The following is a 20,095-nucleotide window of genomic DNA, read 5'->3' as shown; positions in this document are numbered from 1 at the left end:
TATGCACTTACACTGACACCATACATTAAACTCTCTTGCTATCCCTGTTAGAGCTACAAGAGCATCCTTCAAATGCTGCCCCTGTGTGCGTGGGGGAAAGTTCTGCACATTTTTATGCCAAAAGGTTCTGTGCAGATAGCACAGGGCAGTAACTATGTGGTCAGCATTCCACTGACTGACAGGAATCCTCCTTCCCTGCTGTGATCCACCCAAACCAGAAAGGGGAGTGCTGAGCGATAAAGGCGTATCAGCTTCCTCCGCCCTACCCGTTCGGAGCACCCTTCGCAATTCTAGCAGGCAGGGAAGTGTGCCCATGGCTGTCACTTGCAGAGGTGAGTCTGGGTCTGGGTGTATCATGCCTCTTGCAACACACTTCCTCTGGGTGTTCTCCTTTAGCGGAACCCACATCACTCCCTGCTTGACTGCCTTCAGCTGTGCATCAGTGCAGTGCAGGGTCTAGCCAGCCACATTTCACTGCCCTAGCAGCTAACAAACCTGACCTGATTTTTATAAATGAAGCCTCATGCAGCAGCAGCTTGCCATGCACCAGCACCCCGAGATGCTCGTACATTTTGTTTTCAGAGTATGGTCGTGTAACAATCTCCCTTTGGAATCATTTTGTTTTGACTATTTGAGTGGGACACTTAGTTTTAGATGGGCAGTTTTGAACTTCAGAGCAAATTCGTCTGTATAGCCTGGTCTTCAGATGGGATTGCATTGTTGGATGTTTCTGGACAGCTTACCCACACAAGGTCTTCCAACTCCCTGGGACCGGTATCCTCTTGGACATACACAACGGTAACTTCCTCGTGTGTTTTCACAAATCTGGTTATAGCGACACTGGTGGGTTCCATCCCGACATTCATCAACATCTGCAAGCAAGACGGCAAGGGCAAATAGTCAGTTTTTTCTTGAAACTTCTAAATGTAGAAGGAATGCAGTTAAGCAGTGAGTGAATCTGGCCACATAGATAGGTTTGGCCTCTGAACGTACACTTTTCCCACCTGGTGCCATCATCAGGCATTACTCTATAACAGTTTGTGTTACGAATCACAATCTGCGTTTCACAATCTAAAAGCAGATTTTGAGCAGATACACAGATGCATTTTTCAACCATATTATATTTACACACTCTTTTCCTGTTAATTTTCAAAACTTTTCAATGAGGTTTCCAATGTGATCAGCTACTCTTCAAAGAGATATAATCCATTTTCCTGTCACATCCCACTAGAAAAAAAGATTTGGTAGTATATGTAACATCGGTTCTGTTGAAAAGCATCCCTGATAAGCAGCAAGGACCTGTGATCATGATTCAGAGATCCTGAGATAAATTCATAAGCAAGCATTCACATGAGGCAAAACATTTTGGTCAATGAACAGTTTGTAGAATTCAAGGTGACAATGCAGAAAAGATGCTGAGGAAAACCTTACTGCTATTTTTCCGTTTCTCCGAAGAAAGAAAAGTGGCAAGGGTACATCTATTATTTTAACACCAATTACAAAAAAAGTTAAATACATATGTTCTCATAAATGAACAGAAGTTGGTGCCTTAACATGCAGATCTTAGTAACTGGAGATGGACTATCTCCAAGATTATTATTTTTTGAAAAAAATTCATTGTTGTCCCTTCCTTTACCGTCATTGTACAGTGCATTAACACTTCTACTCACCAATACAAGTTCCATTTTCTGCTTTGGTCATTCCATTGGGACACAGATCAATGCACTTATAGCCACCACGTGTGTTTTTGCAAAGTTGATCAGGCCTGCACACATTCTGCCTGCACTCATTTACATCTTATTTGGAGAAAAAAAGAAAAAAAAAGGCAAAAATGGAAATGAACTCATTTCCTTATGTGCAATTCCTAAAGCACAGAATAATCCAGCTGTAATTTTACTGTGTACGTGCATCCGAATGCATTTCATGCATCTTTATCAGTCAGGCCAATTCCCACTTCCTCTGGCTTAAAAGCTGAATTTGTTTGTACTGCTTTACAAACAAATTCAGAAATACATCCTAAGTAGATCATCCACAGTAGTTTTTTCATTCATAAAGACTCCTGATTACAAATATAGCAACACCTACCTACATGTCGAACTATGTCCGTGGGAAAGAGGTAATAAATACTCAAAAATTTATTCATACCCATGCATTTTCTGCCCTTCAGCTGATATCCTGGATCACAACCACAGTGGAAACTTCCTATAGTATTGAAGCAATGCTGATGACAGGAGTTGGACTCTTGACACTCGTTAACATCTGTTGAACAATACAAAACCTTGATACCATAGCTCTGAACTGTTGTCGTCATTTACCTGAACTGTGCAGTGTTTCGGTTGAGTCAACCAATGTTCTGGACTCTGCTTGGAGCTCTAGTTACTACACTATGGAGGTATGTTCAGCAGTGTTTACTTCGATCACTTCTTGGTAAAGTAATATGCACGTGTGACACAATAGCAAGAATGTTAGGTCCTGACAGGACTTTACACTTTTTTCTAAAGATGCAAAAAGCAAATGTTTCAAAAAACAAAACAAAAAACAAAACAAAAAACCCAACCCCAAAACCCAGAACAAACCCCAACAAAAACACAAAAGAAAAAACCAAAAAACAACCCCCCACAGTGTTAATAATGAATATTTATAGACACTGTATTTGGAGATGCAACTTTTTAAAAGTTAGTTCAGTTGTGTGAAAGACAACATTTTCAGTTTATGAAAGCTAACACCAAAACCCAGAGATGTCTGCATACCTTGGCAGCTAAATCCATCAGCTGTCCTCCTAAAGCCATTCCCACATCTAACCACGCAGCGGTAGGAGCCGATGATGTTTTCGCAGTCCTGGCCAGCATGGCAGCTGTGTCCCCCTAACACACACTCATCAATATCTGTAATTAAAAACAAGCTGTAAACCTCACGGTGTCAAAATGGAACACAGATTAAGCAGTGTCTCGAGCATGATCAGCTATGAAATACTTGATTGCAAATATATTCAGTTATTAAATACTTGGAATACCACCAATAAATTATATTCTTATAATGAGAAAATGGCCCAGCCCCAACAGAACGTTTCCTTAGTGATTTTATTGCCATGGGGCTTTTTGTATCCAACCTGTCCACAGCAACACTTCTCTTACCCTGGCATGCTCTACCATCCGCAGAGATAGTGAGGCCCTTTGGGCAGGAGCAATAGTAAGATCCCATCGTGTTATGACAGGTATGGGAACAAGGATGTCGCATAGCACATTCGTCTTCATCTGGAAGAAGGAAACATTTGAAAAACCAGTGAGACTTTACAGCAAGCTATACCAAACACACCCTTCGTAAGAGATACACCTGGTAAAGCCCACAGGGCAACACCAGATGTAGCAATGGAGCAGCTTCACAGAAACCATTCAGTGGTGTGTTCTCCACTATTTTTACGGTTTCCAAACCTCCGCTAACACTGTTTGCTGGAACCTTGTGTTAGCTTTGCAGGACTGGGTCAGCTACCCTTGTAACGGATGTTTGATACAATCATTTCCAGAGAATCTCTACAACAGGACAGATGGGTTTCAGTGTTAAACTGAAGATTTCCTAGATACGTGTGCAAAGGTTACTACATGTTCCATGTTTAAAGTTTTAGAACTCATACTGTTTTACAGACAATACTGCAAGTGGAGAATTGTTTTAGTGACCTTATTTTCAGTTTTCCTAGTTTTAAACCTTTTAGAGGGTATAGTGTTTGCTTCTTGTGTAATTTCCTTAACTTACAAACTTTCAAGGGGCAATGAAATAAGCCCACAAAAGTATATCCGATGATTGTTCCCTAAACCAAATATGACTCGGTCACCTAGAAGAGACCGCTACAATGCTTGTAACCTTCTCTTTACCTCCATCCCCCAAGCAGGAGCTTGTGGGCTGTTTTCTAGGTTGCCAACACTTGTCCTTCCTTCTGTGCAGATCATAAAAGCGCTTCATTGCTTTGCAGGCTCAGCAGATACTGTGGCTCTGGTCTGACTAGTAGCTGAGTACTGATGAAAAGCTGTCTGGGCACTACTTCTATTCTAGGTGAGTACAGAAGTCTTCATCTGCCTTTGGACCCACACCCTTTTTCCAATCGTAACTTACGCTTTTTGAAGTATGTACTGCTAACTTACGCTTTTTGAAGTATGTACTGCATGCTTTGAAACTCTAAAGGTGATGTAAATTCCGGTGGCGAGCACTGCAGCCAGCTGGGGGGCCCCCAGCACAGGACAGACATGGACCTCTTAGAGCAGGGAGGCCACAAAGGTGGTCAAGAGGGCTGGAACCCCTCTGCTATGGAGGAAGGCTGAGAGAATTGGGTTGTTCAGCCGGGAGAAGAGAAGGCTCTGGGGAGACCTTATTGTGGCCTTTCAATATATAAAGAGGGTGTATAAGAAAGATGGAGAGACTTTTTACCAGGGCCTATAGGAGCTCTGGTAAAGGGCCAGGACAAGGGGTAATGGTTATAAATTTAAAAAGGCTAGATTTCGGTTGGAAATAAAGAATAAATTTGTTACAATGAGGGTAGCCAGGCAACAGGTTTCCCAGAGTGGATGACCCGTACCTGGAAGTGTTCCAAGGCCAGGTTGGATAAGGCTTTGAGCAACATCGTCTAGAGGAAAGTGTCCAAGGTAGAAGGGGTTGGAACTAGAGGATCTTCAAGGTCCCTTCCAATCTAAAGCAATCAATGAGTCTAGGATTACACACTACCCTTGTCACATCATTACCTGAACAGTAAGGCCCAGTGGAGTCCAAACCAAACCCAGCAGGGCACTGGTTGCTACGATCTCCTGCATGGTAAAGAAAGCACATGTTACTTGTGGATAAAAATATGGCCATTTTATTACTTTCAAAAAACTTTAACATTAAGAATTCCAGCCCAGCTATTTATAAAAGATTTATTATACTTGGCCACTAAAATAGGAACTTTTAAAATCCAGACTTTAGTGGTTTTTCTACTTGGGCATTAAAAGTCAGTAGTACATAGTTTTTGCTGGTTTGAAAAACATTAAACTCTGAGGGGTTTCCCTCAGGGTAAATGCAAGTTGCATCCCAGCCCAATACATCCTGCAGAGTTCCTCCATAAATTTTTCGTTATTAGAAGTATAAAGACCATTTGGTTTCACTTCGTGTAAAAGGAGGGAAATAAATACAAACCAAACCAACCACCACATCGCAGACTGTGGGAAGTCACTGTAGAACACCACAAGTGCACACTACAAACTGTAATGTAGAACTCTGGCAGAGACTGCTCAAAGACCACACAGTTTTTGCTGCTTGAAAACTGATTTAATAAATAGGAAATTTTTAAAAAAGCAGTCTATTAATTGTTGGAGGAACTAAATGCAAATTCAGTAAAGACCTGGCCGGATTTATGCATAGGCATAACTTGATCTGGAGACTTCCTTTTGACAGACTCCTTTTTGAAATGGTATCAACAACAACAAAAAAAATCTTACTTGGTTTTCAAATTGCATAATGAGTTTGTAGTCTGGCAAGTGGAAAAATCATTATTTTACTTCACTTAGAATGTCATAATTGAAAAGAAAGACTAAGGCAGGCAATCTCACTGTTTCATTTACTTTCGAACCTGAGTTATTTCCGTACTATGTAAAATAAGCCCAAATAGTATTTAAAAAGATAACAGGACATTCTACTAACCAGTTATGACTTCTGAAAGGAAAACCCATTTACACAAACACATGCCCTATTCCTTTAAGATCACCTGGGTTATTAAAAGCCAGCAGTTAGTAATGCTGACACAGTGCAACAGACGATAGAGCTACTAGCTTGCCACTTCTGTGGTAGGACTCACCGGCTTTACAGACTGTACGTAAGCCTGTGTCTACAGAGCACGGCGTAACTGTGCACCATTCATATCTGGCCTTAAAAAAATGCATCCATAAAACACCAATAAAGTTTTCAAGATGCAGCTTTGCATCATATTTTCCATATATGCCAAATAATTCCAGAGAAGTTCAAACTGAGGAATGACTTAGGACATTTTACCCATTTTAGTGCTAAATTACAAATGTTCTTCCACTTCATTACTACCTTACTTACATTTATGTGGGTTTTGCTGCTAGAAGAAAATACAGAATCCTTTTTCTCAATAGCTATGCAAAACCAAACTCAAACATAAAAACCCACCGACAGCTGACCCCATGAAAAAGCAACAGTAATTTCATTTTAGAGAATGAACGGTAGGTGAAAGGAAATGGAGAAGTATTCTAGGTTGACTATCTGAAGCTACTGACGACGCTGTTGGAAGTGTTAGCAAATGCAGATGTACATCATCGATGACAACTACAGCTATAGTCAGTGCAAACAGCTTTTACATCAGTTTATGGCTATATTAACAAGACACATAGGTTCCAGGATCTACGATAAAGTTACCCAGGTTTCACAGAATTTCCTCTTTCAAGGCCGTAACCAGATTTTAAGAATACAGGCCATGAATTCTAGAAAGATAGGATATCATTTTTGAATTGTTTCATTTTGATGAAAGATTAGAACAATACCTTTTGCAATGGAAGCATGGATTTTAAAAGCCACAGTTTCTTCCAGTGGGTTGTACTCTGTTGTAATAGAGGAAGCATGGAGCGTTTCCACCAAGAAAGGCATCTTTCCCTTGGTGTAGTCATAGGTGATGGTGTGGTTCCATGTATAGGGAACACTAACTCCATCTACAGTGAAGAGACGGGTAGAATGGGCATACAGTTGCCCAGGGCCGGTTTGAATATAGTCTTCTGTGTAATCCTGAAACAGCAAGATTCAGGCATCAGCTGCTGGGTACGGCCAACACCACTGTGGTCTTCGTATTTTAAAGTGGTACGAGATGTATTCTGAGAAAGAGTCTTTTTTTAACATCAGAACAAACTGTGTTTTCCACAACACACGCCTTTTCTAGTCTTACTTTAGCGGCCAAATCTTAACAGCATCTGGTGTATTTCTTTAAATAACAAACATGTGGATGCTGATGATGGGGGCCACGGCAGAGCATTTCCCAAAAAACCTGGAAATTATCTCACCGTTCAATAATCATCTTTTGAACTAAGTATTTTTTTTTTTTTTATTATTCTAAGTCAGATGCTGACAACATGTATGTGCTAAATAAACAGTCAGTAGAGAAAAATCTTGCCACTGAAAACAGGTATATATATCAGACATGCTATATATTGCAGCGTATTGAAGCATCAAGAACTTCATGTATATTTCTTGTACTGTGGGACTAATATATTAAAGCATTTTCACTGGTTACCTACCAACTAATTACCACCTTTACAGAACGTTCTTTTACAGTAAAACCAATTATCAAGCACCTGGTTTTAAACCAAAACTTTCATACCACATATTATATTAAGCAAAATGTTTTTTGTGTCTTAAACTAAATCAAAAAGATAAAAAAACAGTTCCTTTGAACTCCATCCTTCTATCAGGAGTACAAGGTCTGTGAGAGAAGCTATCTTACTAGGAGCAGTAGAGTATCTCCTAGAAACAACAAGCAGAGAAATTCAGTAGCAAGTTTACAACCTTTTGCCATATGATCCCACAAACTGCCCCCTCTAACCACTCCTGAACAAGTTCATAGAGAAGTGTCATTCTTTGAAAAATCAAATTCTGTAAAATATTTCCGATTAATTGTATAACGGGACTATTTGCCATAATAGATATCTCCACAAGACAAAGTTGTGATGCTAGAGGAGAGAAAGGAGCACATCACTGACGGCATCATGACAGTGTGCACAGTAAGAACACATAGAATGCCCTGTGATATAATCTGATTTAGAGTCTGTTAATCCCCTGTCTTTGCCATTTTACCAGCCACAGGAATGTGTCTCTGCCAGACCACATACAGTTGTAGCTGCAAACAAATCATCAGCAATATTCAGAAATTTTTGCAAGATGCCATGGTGTAAAAGGGCTGGTGGCATCCTCAGGGAAGCCAAGAAATCAGACAGGTTTAAGATGCACCTTTATAGCTCTACTGAAAGCAACACCTCACCTGCCTGCCTCTGATAACTAGCCCCAAAGACACCTCTCAGTACTACCTTCTAACATCTAAAAATCCTGAGTGACCAACACTACCTTTCTGACAACAACTTGTTTTCAAAGGCGATGTTAACACCTGTCAGTTAAACCAGGCACAAAATAAGTTTCACACAGTAGAACAGTGTTCAGGACTTAGCGCCTACTGCTTTAATATAGGTGAGAGAGGACGTATATATCGATGAGAGAAGGGGTAGTATCCCAACGCAGCTTTACCTTCACATTAACATCAGCTACTGACTGGAGCTGAAGCACGTGGCCACTCACAACAACGTCCAGCAGCAAGGCTCCGTCTGAATCCAAGCCCCGGGCAATATGCGTCATTCGCAGAACCTCCCCTGTGAATTGTAAGAGCACATTGGTTTATAAAACATCCTAACCAGAGACTCATGTTAGCCACACGGTATCTGAACTGGCATCCCTTGACCAGTTATTTTATACTCATATTTTTATAGTGTGTACCATGTCTATAAGAAATTACATGTTTCAAATTACAGCTCTAAAAGCTGTATTTAAGCCTCAGAAAGCCATAGTCATTCAGAAAATACTGATGTAAGCACAAGACTCAAAATTCAGCAATAGTTATGTGCTCTTTTTTAAGAAATGCTGTATCCATCAAGCTTATTGAAAAGAGACGGTATATCACAGGGAACTAACCAGTTGCAAACTCCACTTGCGTTTCCCTCTTGAAGACTGCATCAGTGAGGGTAAACCCATTCATCGCTTCTCCGATTTCTTTTGCAGTTGTCCAATAAACTGGGCTGAGTATAGAAACAAGCTTCCTCATCGCTGGACCTGAAAGAAACGCGACATAACATTTGAGAGCTTTTTACTTAACATCATACGACCCACGTCAGTAGGAGATGACGATGAAGACCTAAAACTAGTGGAGCCCTTAAGATTTAAACCAGAAAAAAGTATGTATTGGTGTATTCAGAGGAATCATTTTACTAATACTAAAGTACTAGAAGTAAATACTGAAGATTCCCTTTTTCTCTCTCTGTCTGTGAAAAGTTTAGAGCAGTTTCTTCAGTGAGACTCAACAAAATGAAGTGGTGAAAACTGCCACTGCACAGAACTCAGCCTGGCTCAAGGAGAAAAAGTGATAAAAAGTAAAAAAAGCTTACCGAGGCTCCAAGGGACATTTGTAATCTTTGCTTGTATTACTCTAGTTTCAGAGTCAGGGCTGTCTGTTACTGTGGCGTTCAGGAAAGCAATTCCAAATTCAATGTCATTAATATTTCCAATGATGCTGCCTTTGGCATGTGAAGGCCCACCTGTGCGGTGGAGGGAAGGAAGGGAAGAGGGAAAAAAAAAACACGCCCATGTGAAAACTCTGATGTCTGATATTTTGGGGGACAGAAAATTCAAAAATATTGTCCAGCATTTTAAGAAGCAAGGACATTTCTGCAGATATTGCTACATTATTTGCAAGAGTAAAGTTCACAACCTGCAAATAACAGGATGCTGCATATGCGCAGTCGGAGGTACACGCACAGTAACACAGGAATCACCTTATGCACTCACCTCTGTCTGAAAAGCAACAGTTGTTTAACAGCATACTGTAGAGCTATGGAACAGCTTAACAAAAAAATTATCCAGCTGAAGTTGCAGGGGATACTTAAGCCAAAAAAAATGAAATTACTCAGTCAACTGGCTGAGACAGTCAAATCAGGAGTGCTGCAGGCTTTCACCATATCGGCATTGCGTGCAGGCTGTAAGTGAACTCACCGGGACATGCTTGGGTATTACACCTGGATATTTGGGAGGAGTCTCCGGGACAAGGACGTCCACGATTTAATGGGGCTGGATTGCTGCACAGGCGTATGCGAGTCTGCTCTCCTCCTCCACAAGAAGCAGAGCATCGGCTCCATGTTTGCCACTGCCCCCAGTTTCCATCCACTGCAAAATAAAGAATGAAGAAAACTTTTTTGAAAAAAAAAAATGTTTCAGGCTGCATCAGTGATGCTATAGTGTCATTCCTTCTTGATGGAATCAATGTGTTAGAGAAACACAGTAACTCAGGGGATGACAAAAACACCTTAATGGGCAGGCATGAACACTTCTCCGCTCAGAAAGATGCTACCTGTAACATTCTGTCTGTTGCTGTACTGGAAACAAGGCGGCTCCTCCGGGGGATGTTTCCGTTGTAACAACTGGGGATTCAGCAAGAGCCTGGCAAAGTTCTTCCCTACGTCACGCTGAAGAGGTACCATGTCACGGCTGACCAGGGAAGCTCTGTTCAGCGCAACCTACGTGCGCCCTGCACAAGCCTGCGAGCCCCGCCGTGGCAGCAGAGGCCGGGTGTGCAGGCAGCAGCTCAGCTGGCTGTGGGTGGCCACCCACGCGTGGCTCCGTGGCCGGGAGCTGTACGACCAGCCGCGCTCCCTGGGGGGGTCAGCCCCAGAGCCGCCTCCTGCCAGTCTCCGTGCCCATGCCCTGAAAGTATCTCTGAAGGGCTCCAGAGAAACCGATCTCAAAAGTAAAACACACGGTTGGATGTATGTGGAGCCATCACAAACCAGTTTATAAAGAACAGCTGTCACACTCTTGGGCAGCCTGTCACAAGAGACAACCTGTCCGTCTAGAGCTTTGAGTGATTTTACTGCTCCAAAGAAAACAGCCAAGGCTGCATAGGTATAACACCGATGGAAGAGTCCAAGAAACTAAACCAAACGTAAATCTTGCAAACCAAGGCACATTTTCTCACTATCTGAACTCTCACAAGAGACCAGTTAGAGTTGGCTTGAACTACACACGTGTGGGAGTCTGCACGGCCTCGGTAACAACAGTACAGGAACATGAGTGCGTGTTGAACAGTTATCTGGGAACGCTTGGTCGGATACAATGCTTGCCCAAAACTAGCAACGATAAGAGGAAAGTAACAAAACTTTGCTTCAGACAACCATTAGCCAAAATGCCAGTAATGAGGGAACTGGGAAGAATCACAACAGCAGCGTGAAAATGAGTGACTGGGGCGGATAAACCCAACCAAGAGGAGGGTGCACCAGGAACAGCGTGGGCTTGGTGCTGTAACCTCTATCGAGCCGTGATGGCGTCTCCCTCCACGCCGCGAGCAGCTGGCACCCAGCTATGGGGGCTGAAGGTGGGGGCTGCAGGAAGCAGGGTCCTGCATCCCGGGGGGGCTGCGGCCTTGCCAGGGCTTTGTCACCAGCACGGGGGTCAGTCAGGTGCCGAATGCGGCACACGTACGCAATAATGCTGGCTCCCACAGGAGGAGGTTGTGTAAAGGGGTGCATACAGAGGAGGGACTTAATATTTTTTTTATTATACCAAAATTAATAATAATTTGATAATAATCCCTTTCTGGCATGAGTTATAGAAGGGTGTTTAGAAATCTGTAGGTGTTTAGCTAGTCTCCTGCATTGTGGTTTATCTTCTGTATTGCTTGTATTGATCCTGCACGTGCAAGTTCTCCGACTGCCCTTTAGCTATGCATTGACAATAAATCAGTCAACTGCTTTGACTGTCATTTTATTTAAAGAATTTGAGCTAAGCATTTTTCCCTGCTCCCAGAATACATTATGAGAGTTCACTGGGAGCCTCGAACTATTTACTGTAAAAACTAAGTAGAATTACTAGATGCAGGAGAGCTTTTCATATGCTGTTTCCTGTTTGGAATTATTCCACCTCGTTTTGGGAAAATTTAACATGTGAAGGAAGAAATGCTTGTAAGGTGACAGACACGTAAAGGAAAAAGTGAGAGTGGATTATTAGATTCTATGAAATGGTAAATAATTACAGCTACTTTCATAATACGAAAATCTTACACGCTATATATACCCTGAAGTCTCCCAGGGAGAGCTGCAATTTCATTTCTCTGGTGGCCTGAGCACTCACCGGGGCACAGCTCAGCGCTGCATCTCTGGACCTGCATGTCAGGCCCTGCACACGCCCTTCCCCCGCTGGCAGGGCGAGGATTGTCACAGGTCCGGTATCGCCTCATCTGGCCTCCGTTGCACGTTCGACTGCAAGTTCCCCAACTACTCCATGGGCCCCAGTTGCCATGAACTGTAAAAATAAGTCAGATTTGATCTGTCTTCCTCTTAACAACGGATGCTTAAAACCAGAGAGTCAAGCTAGGAAAATACTCCTGTTGGAGAGTAACTTTGAAATGTCTTTTCCCAAAATAAAAGAACCAGACAAGTAAAGATCTAAGAAAGTTATCCGTCCAGCATTCAGTGATTTCTTGCAGTATATTAACCAGCTCCAGAACATCGCCGTTCGCAGGAAGGTACGCAGCACGCATTGCCACCCAAGGGAGGCACCACGCTACCGGGAGGCACACAGAGCTTCACTCCCCGGCACTTACTGACTGCACCGTTGTGACTTCAGGGGTGTGTGACCTCCGGCAGCCTGGCCAAGATCTTACGGACCAGCTGCTACTGCTTTGTGCTCCTGACAGTCGATGTTTACAATGTCCCCATCGTGCTGACCGATGAAGACAGGCTTTCCCTCTTGCCAGGCAGCTAATACCGCTACCTGTGTTCAGACCCACTGAGTTTTGCGGAGTGCGGAGACTTGTTTGACAAGCAAGTCAAACCAAATACAAAGCACTCCCTGAAACGGCCCCACTGGGGTGCGGCTGGTACAAGTGCCATCCCAAAATCCCAGTCCTCCCTTGCGTGTCCTCTGGCTGCAGCTGCACTGCCTGAAGTTGCAACCACCACCACCTTCTCCCCGCCCCTTCCCAACCACTCTCCGATATACTGGCTCAGCTGTTGATAGGAGTGATTACTGAATTACCAGCCAGTGGGTAAGCAGCCCAGCCCAAGGTACTTACTCGGACAGGGATCACTGTTGCAAAAATCAATCTGTATGTCATTTCCTTCACATTTGCGACCCCCGAACTGTGGGGCTGGGTCTGAGCAGTGGCGCGTTCTCTGCCTGCTGCCTCCTCCACAGGACACGGTGCAGGCACTCCAGCTGCTCCACGTGGCCCACTTCCCATCCACTGGCGAGAAAGGCATAGCACGGTACAGTTACAGCCTCTGACATTAGAGATAACGAAGTAAATCAGCGCTACATCAAGGTAAAACTGACTGTAGGATGTTACTCTTTCTAGAGCATCTCAGGTACACAGGGATTTCTGTATAGGGATTTCCAGGACAGAAACCTGGCACAAATATTTTCAAAATAAAGGTTTAAAAAAAATCTTTTAAATAACCTGTAAGCCTGACCAGAATCACGGGCATGGACCACCTGGGGATCCAGCTCAGCGACACTCACGTTTTTAGGTATCTGTAAGCAAGTCAAACCAAATACAAAGCAGTCCCTGAAACGGCCCCACTGGGGTGCGGCTGGTACAAGTGCCATCCCAAAATCCCAGTCCTCCCTTGCGTGTCCTCTGGCTGCAGCTGCACTGCCTGAAGTTGCAACCACCACCACCTTCTCCCCGCCCCTTCCCAACCACTCTCCGATATACTGGCTCAGCTGTTGATAGGAGTGATTACTGAATTATCTCACAAGCCAGGTCTAAGCAGCTGAGTGCTAGCATCTCTGATCTCCCAAGATGTGGTGACACAAACTGTCAGGGGAGCACTGGAGCTGGTGGCTGAGAAGAAGCCGACGAGTCCCAAACCAGCTGTAAGCAACAGCATCCTCAGCAGCAGCACATCGAGCTGGATAAACGTGCAACATCAAGCCCTCAGCTGCTCAACTACTACAAGGTGAGTTGGCAGTTACAGTGGGGACTCAACATAGGGTTTGGCATGTGCAAAATGGAGCATGAAGCCAGAAGGCTCTCGTCTGAACTGCTGCACGTTCCGCTTCATGAAATATCCCTCTGTTATCCCTGCACTCAGCCAAATACAGAGGTCGTATTTCAAAAATACGAGTTTTCCTACCCAGTCATAAAGGACTCGTTGAAATGTGGAAGAAAAGGATAAATGAGTAACAGAACCTAGGAAAATTTTAACGAGAAATGTTTAAGAAACTTGTAATTTAACTGCCAAGGATTTAAAACGCAGCTTTTGCACGGTGGCAGGGTAAAGGAAGAAAGACAAGCACAGGAGAAGAAAACCCGTATGTTAGGTCTATAGAGGGATGTTAAAGACAGCGACGGGGACCAGTGAAAAGAAAAGGCTTGAATGGAATTTTTTCAAGGACCACACTTGTAGAACTGGAAAGCTTTCAATGTACGGTCAGTAGAATTTGGAAAGGAAGTGACAAGTTTGTCCTTGTTCTCTCTGTGCCCGACACATCTTACCTGGGCAGCGTCTCTTGTTGCAGACCTGCACCTGCGCGTCAGGCCCCGGACAGTACGACCCGTCGTGGGCAGGAGGAGGGTTGCTGCAATGCCGCAGGCGGCTCTGGGTGCCCTTCCCGCAGGTCTCACTGCAGGGACCCCACGGCAGCCAAGGACTCCACTCACCATCAACTGCAAAGGCAGCACAGCTATAAAACTGTTCAGGCTACACAGCTGCTTTAACTTGAAATTACAGCTCCTCAGCCTCAGGCAAAAAAGCTACGTCATTTAATATCAATAAATGAAATATCCTGGATAAGCCTGTGAAAAAAATCTTTGCCTTAAGCATCAGCTGGAACAGATCAACAGTTTGCAAAGGAGATGAATTCTTTCCTTTTTGTTTTCTGAATACATCACTGCACCTCACTATAATCTCGGAACCACGGACCTGAACACTTGATCAAATCTGGTGTTTTCCCAAGGCCCCTGGCTCCGAGTGCCCCGTGCCAGGCGGAAGGGGTCGGCGGGGCGAGGGGCGCACTAGCCACAAGCCGGCGCACAGCCTGAGCAGCTACTGGGAAGCAAGAGCCAGAACGGACTTTGTTGCCAAGATCCAGAGAAATGAATCTCAGGCTGGTGGATGAACATTTGGCATCGTGGTGGTAGCAGAGCCAGGAAAAAAGGGAAAAATCAATGTAATAAAAATGGATTAGAAGGAAACACACCGGTGGTGAAGGGTTATGAATAAACTACAACCTGTCAAACACGGGAAGTACTACCAAGGCAGGAAGAAAACCTGAAGATTCAGTTAGGAGAAAGACGTGGCCAAAAATTAAACCAAAGGAAAATATACAGATAATGCCTGAAATTACTAACTATCATGTTTTACATGGCTTTTTAATGGTTGGTGGTTTGGGTTTGGGGTTTTTTCCTCTTATTTTTATTAGCTTTGCTGAATAGGTTTAGAGTAGCAAGTTTTACTCTGTGGGAACATGTATTGGAAAACATCAAAATTTAAAATTAACGTTTTTATTGAGGGTGGGGAGAGAAATTGCTTAGCATATTCCTTTCATTTACTTTTGTGACTTCTGTTTCTAAGACCTGGTGCCATTCAACAAACTACAAGCAATTTTAAGACAAAAAAAATGGGAGCTTAATTCTTTTGTAACGTAGTAAGTGGAAACAAACTGAGAGAATTCAGGTTTGGAGAGAAAAAGAAACATGTATGGGAAGCCCCTTGTGCAATCAATTTTGAACCTCTCTTCTCTTACCTGGGCAAGGCCTAATATTACACATGACTGAATCCACAGCGCTGCCATCACAGGGCTTCCCACCGTGCTGAGCTGGTGGGTTACTGCACATTCTGGTTCTGGTCCTGTTGCCTCGTCCGCAGCTCTTTGAACACTCTTCCCATAATCCCCACTCTGACCAGTTGCCATCCACTAAGAAACAGAAACCCCCGCAGTTTTAATTTAAAAATATTTTCACGGTATTTATTGACATTTTCTCTTTCTTTCCACAGAAGTCAAAATGAATTCCAGCTTCTCAGAAAAATTAATCTGTCATGAAGATCTCTGGTGATTAACAGTTCACCGTTAGGGCACTTAAGCTAAGGCACATGAAAAGTATCGATTCATTACAGAAATACCTGGACATGGTTTGTTGTGGCAGCTGCGTACGTCTGTGTCAGGCCCCTCGCACCTCCTCCCACCGTTAGCTGGAAGAGGGTTGTTGCACTGACGGACTCGCTCCTGGACACCCTGGCCGCAGGTGACGCTGCAAGCTCGCCAGTCAAGCCAATCAGAAAATCCACCGTGCACTGCAACGGGAAAAACGATGCTCTGCCGGTACGTGCTTGTGCTTAGAACTCCCTTAGCTTAGCAAAGTGAAAAATGCACTTCATAAGCCATCCTTGGAAAGCCAACTCACTTCTTGACTACTGGAGAAACAGCTTACTCCGGTTCAGAGAATACTTCAGCTGCTCTGAAATATTTATTGCTTATGCTCCTAAATGCTTTTCTTTAGAGCTACAATTAAGCTATGATATGTGTTCTGAGGATGGCATCTAATTCAAGATCCTTTCATCCTTATTTATGTCTTTTGCTCCTACACACTCCTCTGTCGCACACAGCTGGATGAGTATAATGGAGCAAGATTCCATGAAAAAGAAACCTAGTCTGAGATGTCAAGTAGCTTTAAGAAATGCCTAATGCACATATGGAAGATAAAATACCTTATCTATATAATATGGATAAGATAAGATCTTGATGGTAGTTACCCTCAATTAATGCTGCAATCTACCAGTTTGACAGTCACTACCCTATATTTTGTGCACCTACCCTGGACAGTCAGTGGCACTCTAACAAGAACAGATCCCATCAGATTCCTCGCTACACACTTATATTCAGCCGTATCCTCCTTCTGTGCTGCAACAATACGCAAGGAGCCGTTAGACAGGGCAGTCACTCGCTCGTTGCTCACAACCGGGTGACCTTGGCGGGACCACGCGATGGTTGGAGGCGGCTCTCCCTTTGCCTGGCAGTTCAGCATTGCTGTGGCACCAGCTTCAACAACTGTCTCTACAGGTTCAACAGTAATGACTGGAGGACCTGAAACAGAAGGGTTTCTTTAGGCAATAGCACATGTTGACGTTTTTTCATTGCGTTGACTATTAAAGGTCTGGTCAGAACAAAGGCAAAAAAAAAAAAAAATCTTAAGTCAGTCAGTTTATTGTGACAAAAATGATTGTTGATCTTCCACTGTCAAAAATATATGCAAGTTAAAATGACGACAGGCTGTTTTTAATGTGCTGCGATCTGAGTTGGGATCGAGGCCTGACAATATGAGCAGTCTGCTTTATTGCTAAAATGTGTCGCTTTTCATAAAGCCTGCAGGAAGACGCTATTAATCATGTCCAGAGGCAACAAGACGTAAGTAACAGATCCATACTGCTCAAGGGAACAACAGAAAGGGGATGTTCAGAAATTCTATTGCTAGTGAAAAAATAATTCTAAAATACGATTTCTGCCAAAAATTAAATGTTGTCAGCGAAAGCTGGGATTCAACTCACCTAACTTTCTTAATTTAAAAGTATGAGTCTAGTTTAACTCAGTTGCACAGACATCCTTGCTAGTCAACTAACAGAAACAGCCCTTTCAGAAGGGGATTCACCCTGCTCTAAGCTGGTTTCTAAGATGCAGCTGAATCACCCTCCACATGCTTCTCCTCTTCCACCTCAATCACTACCTTAGACTAGACTCTGAAATATTACTGGTGAAAGATGAGATGAATCTTAACCTACAGTGCAGCGCCCACCCTCCAAAACTTCAACGGGAGCTGCATGCACCTATCCAAAGGTAGGTCATCGCTCCAAACCAGCGGCATGACATTTATCACTTTGAGTCTTACTCTGAAGTGTCAGCGTCAGACTGCGTTCCACCACCCCAGCATCATTGGTAGCCACACACTTGTAGTCACCAGCATCTTCATTCTAAAGACAAAAAGCCAACAGTCAACATGCATGTAACGGGGGGTTCCATTTACACTGCAATTCCTGCAAGCTGGCATTTTCTGCTGGCACGCCACAGCTCTTAGGAGGCACGCTGTTAGATTCTAGAGTACCTCAGTCTCTAGGGTATGCCTTTATTAACATTAAGCTGATATTGTGAGTTATTTTTATATTCCATTTTTTGCTTCCTTCAGCTCCTTAATGCTGAGGATCAAATTGTGTGTGTGTGTATACATATATATATAGTATTTTTTTTTAACTGAAATTCAAGGGAGCTATTGTTTTTAACCCTGTTTCAAAACACAGACATGAGTTTGGGGGGGGGGGGAAGGATCTTGCCATTCATATTAGGCATTTAGATGCCAAGGGATTTCCACAGGTAGAACACAATTGCTGTTCAGCTGACCCGATCTGCAGAACCCAGGCTTCCTTAAGGTCAAAAGCAAAAGTCCCATTTGATTGGGCACGACCAGGACTTCACGCACCAACAGTCAGGATCAAGTTTCAGCCCTTCTGACAAAGAGAACGATAGCCCCCTGGGTTTTTATCACACTAATTTGAGTCTAATTCTAGTCTGAATTAACATTTCCTAAAGGTAAAAAGCAAAAGTGGATTAAATGTCTAGCCTCGCTCTTCCAAAACAAGGTGATCTGGAATACCTTTATTAACCAAGTACAATGCAGAAACACATTGTAACAGACCAGTGACTCACTACGGTGCTGTAGATAGCAAGAGAACCATTGTTAAGCTGTCGGATCCTGTTGCTAATCTGAATGCCAACTCCTTTTTTGCTCCACTGGATGGTTGGAGGTGGATCTCCTCTGACTTCACAATTCAACATAGCATTGCCACCCAAGGGCTCGATTCGGCTAGAGTGGTAATCCCCTTTGAAGACTGGAGGCTCTGAAAAAAACAAGTGATAGCAGAGAAATAGCAGAGTCAAAATAAAATGCCCTTAATGAAATTGCTGGCAGGGATCATTCACCTCTGACTTTCTGAAGTGTGAACTTCACCCTGTTTCAATTCTTCTGATTCAGTCATATACAAGGCATTGAATACGAGGGGTAATGGTTTCAAACTGAGAGACGGTAGGTTTAGATTAGCTATCAGGAAGAAATTCTTTACTGTGAGGGGGGTGAGGCACTGGAACAGGCTGCCCTGGAAGCGTTCAAGGCCAGGCTGGACGGGGCTTGGAGCAGCCTGGTCTAGTGGAAGGTGTCCTTGCCCACGGCAGGGGGGTTGGAGCTCGATGATCTTAAAGGTCCCTTCCAACCCAAGCCATTCTATGATTCTGCTATCAAAACAGATGACACTGTGGAACTGTGCAATAGTAACTACAACTACTGTTACTTTACATACCTTTGACATACACAAAACCAATAGCCTTGATTGAGCCAACGGTGTTTTCTGCTGTGCATACATAGGTACCAGAGTCATCTTTAGATACCCTTTCGACAACGAGTTCGCTGTGTCCATTTACATCGTCGTATTGTGCTGAAGGGAGAACACACCGTAAAGGGTTACTTCAGTGATTTTAATCAGCATCATCTCAGTGCCTGGTGGGGCATAAGCCTGTTTGAATTACAGCGCTGTTCGGCAACGCAGCTCGGCAGCGCTGGGCCACTTTTTTTCCGAGGCGCTTCAGAAATGCACAGAAAAGTCACTGCTATGACGTTTGCCCACATGCGTATGCTCGCTTAAGGTGTCCCTTAATTTGGAGCTTTGTGCATCTGCATTCTATGAACTGCTGAGGTTTTCTTCATATTTAAAAGAAACAGCATTAGTTGTTGGATGCTCAGTAAATGCCATCTGATACTGAGTGTTTTTAACGTGTTACATTATTGCCTATAGAAGAGGAACAATTTTGTAATTATGTTCCTCACAGTTTTGTCTCAGAGGCAATTTAATTACATGTTTGCATAACACTGAAGATATTCCTCACACAACCACTGCCCAACAAGTTTGTTCCCTCTAGATTTTTTTTTCTTCCTTATCTTAAACTAATTGCAATGCTGCGTGGGGAAAAACAACTGTAGAGTGGAATGGCCAGGAAGACCCGGTGTCCCCCACCTGGAATGATGTTATTGTTAAAGGTCCATGTTATTTTGGGTACAGGTATCCCAGTTGCTTTGCACGTTAATCTGAGCTGTTCTCCCTTAGTCAAAGCTACATCTCCAGGCAGTTCCGTAAAAGCTGGAAGCACATGAACGATCAACGTGACGGTGTGTGTGTCTTCTCCAGCAGCGTTGTTGGCAATACAGGTATAACTGCCGGCATCTGCAGGCTGAAAGAGAAAGCACGTTGGGGAAATTTCAGCTGTGATATAT

General features: G+C 43.5%; 1 protein-coding gene and 1 long non-coding RNA gene across 2 annotated transcripts in view; one reads left to right on the top strand and one right to left on the bottom strand.

The window, feature by feature from the left end:
• HMCN1 (hemicentin 1) overlaps positions 1-20,095 on the bottom strand; it is a 202,539-nt gene that overhangs the window by 9,408 nt on the left and 173,036 nt on the right. The window contains exons 83-103 of the mRNA XM_056356040.1: positions 19,839-20,052; positions 19,128-19,262; positions 18,481-18,671; positions 17,669-17,750; positions 16,600-16,869; positions 15,909-16,079; positions 15,532-15,702; positions 14,282-14,452; positions 12,857-13,027; positions 11,914-12,084; positions 9,784-9,954; positions 9,180-9,329; positions 8,710-8,847; positions 8,269-8,390; positions 6,525-6,762; positions 4,731-4,793; positions 3,135-3,254; positions 2,751-2,885; positions 2,146-2,259; positions 1,671-1,796; positions 744-872 (exon numbers count right to left, since the gene is read on the bottom strand). Coding sequence (XP_056212015.1) covers positions 744-872; positions 1,671-1,796; positions 2,146-2,259; positions 2,751-2,885; positions 3,135-3,254; positions 4,731-4,793; positions 6,525-6,762; positions 8,269-8,390; positions 8,710-8,847; positions 9,180-9,329; positions 9,784-9,954; positions 11,914-12,084; positions 12,857-13,027; positions 14,282-14,452; positions 15,532-15,702; positions 15,909-16,079; positions 16,600-16,869; positions 17,669-17,750; positions 18,481-18,671; positions 19,128-19,262; positions 19,839-20,052 — 3,253 coding nt within the window. The remainder of the gene's footprint in view (positions 1-743; positions 873-1,670; positions 1,797-2,145; positions 2,260-2,750; positions 2,886-3,134; positions 3,255-4,730; positions 4,794-6,524; positions 6,763-8,268; positions 8,391-8,709; positions 8,848-9,179; positions 9,330-9,783; positions 9,955-11,913; positions 12,085-12,856; positions 13,028-14,281; positions 14,453-15,531; positions 15,703-15,908; positions 16,080-16,599; positions 16,870-17,668; positions 17,751-18,480; positions 18,672-19,127; positions 19,263-19,838; positions 20,053-20,095) is intronic.
• LOC130156951 (uncharacterized) lies at positions 2,202-9,143 on the top strand. Its single transcript, XR_008824655.1, has 3 exons — positions 2,202-2,392; positions 3,968-4,047; positions 8,797-9,143. It is a non-coding gene; the product is annotated as an uncharacterized LOC130156951 (long non-coding RNA).

Source organism: Falco biarmicus, chromosome 11, assembly GCF_023638135.1.
Source record: "Falco biarmicus isolate bFalBia1 chromosome 11, bFalBia1.pri, whole genome shotgun sequence".
In the NCBI taxonomy this organism is placed as follows: Eukaryota; Metazoa; Chordata; class Aves; order Falconiformes; family Falconidae; genus Falco; species Falco biarmicus.
This window is presented reverse-complemented; position numbering and strand designations above follow the sequence as displayed.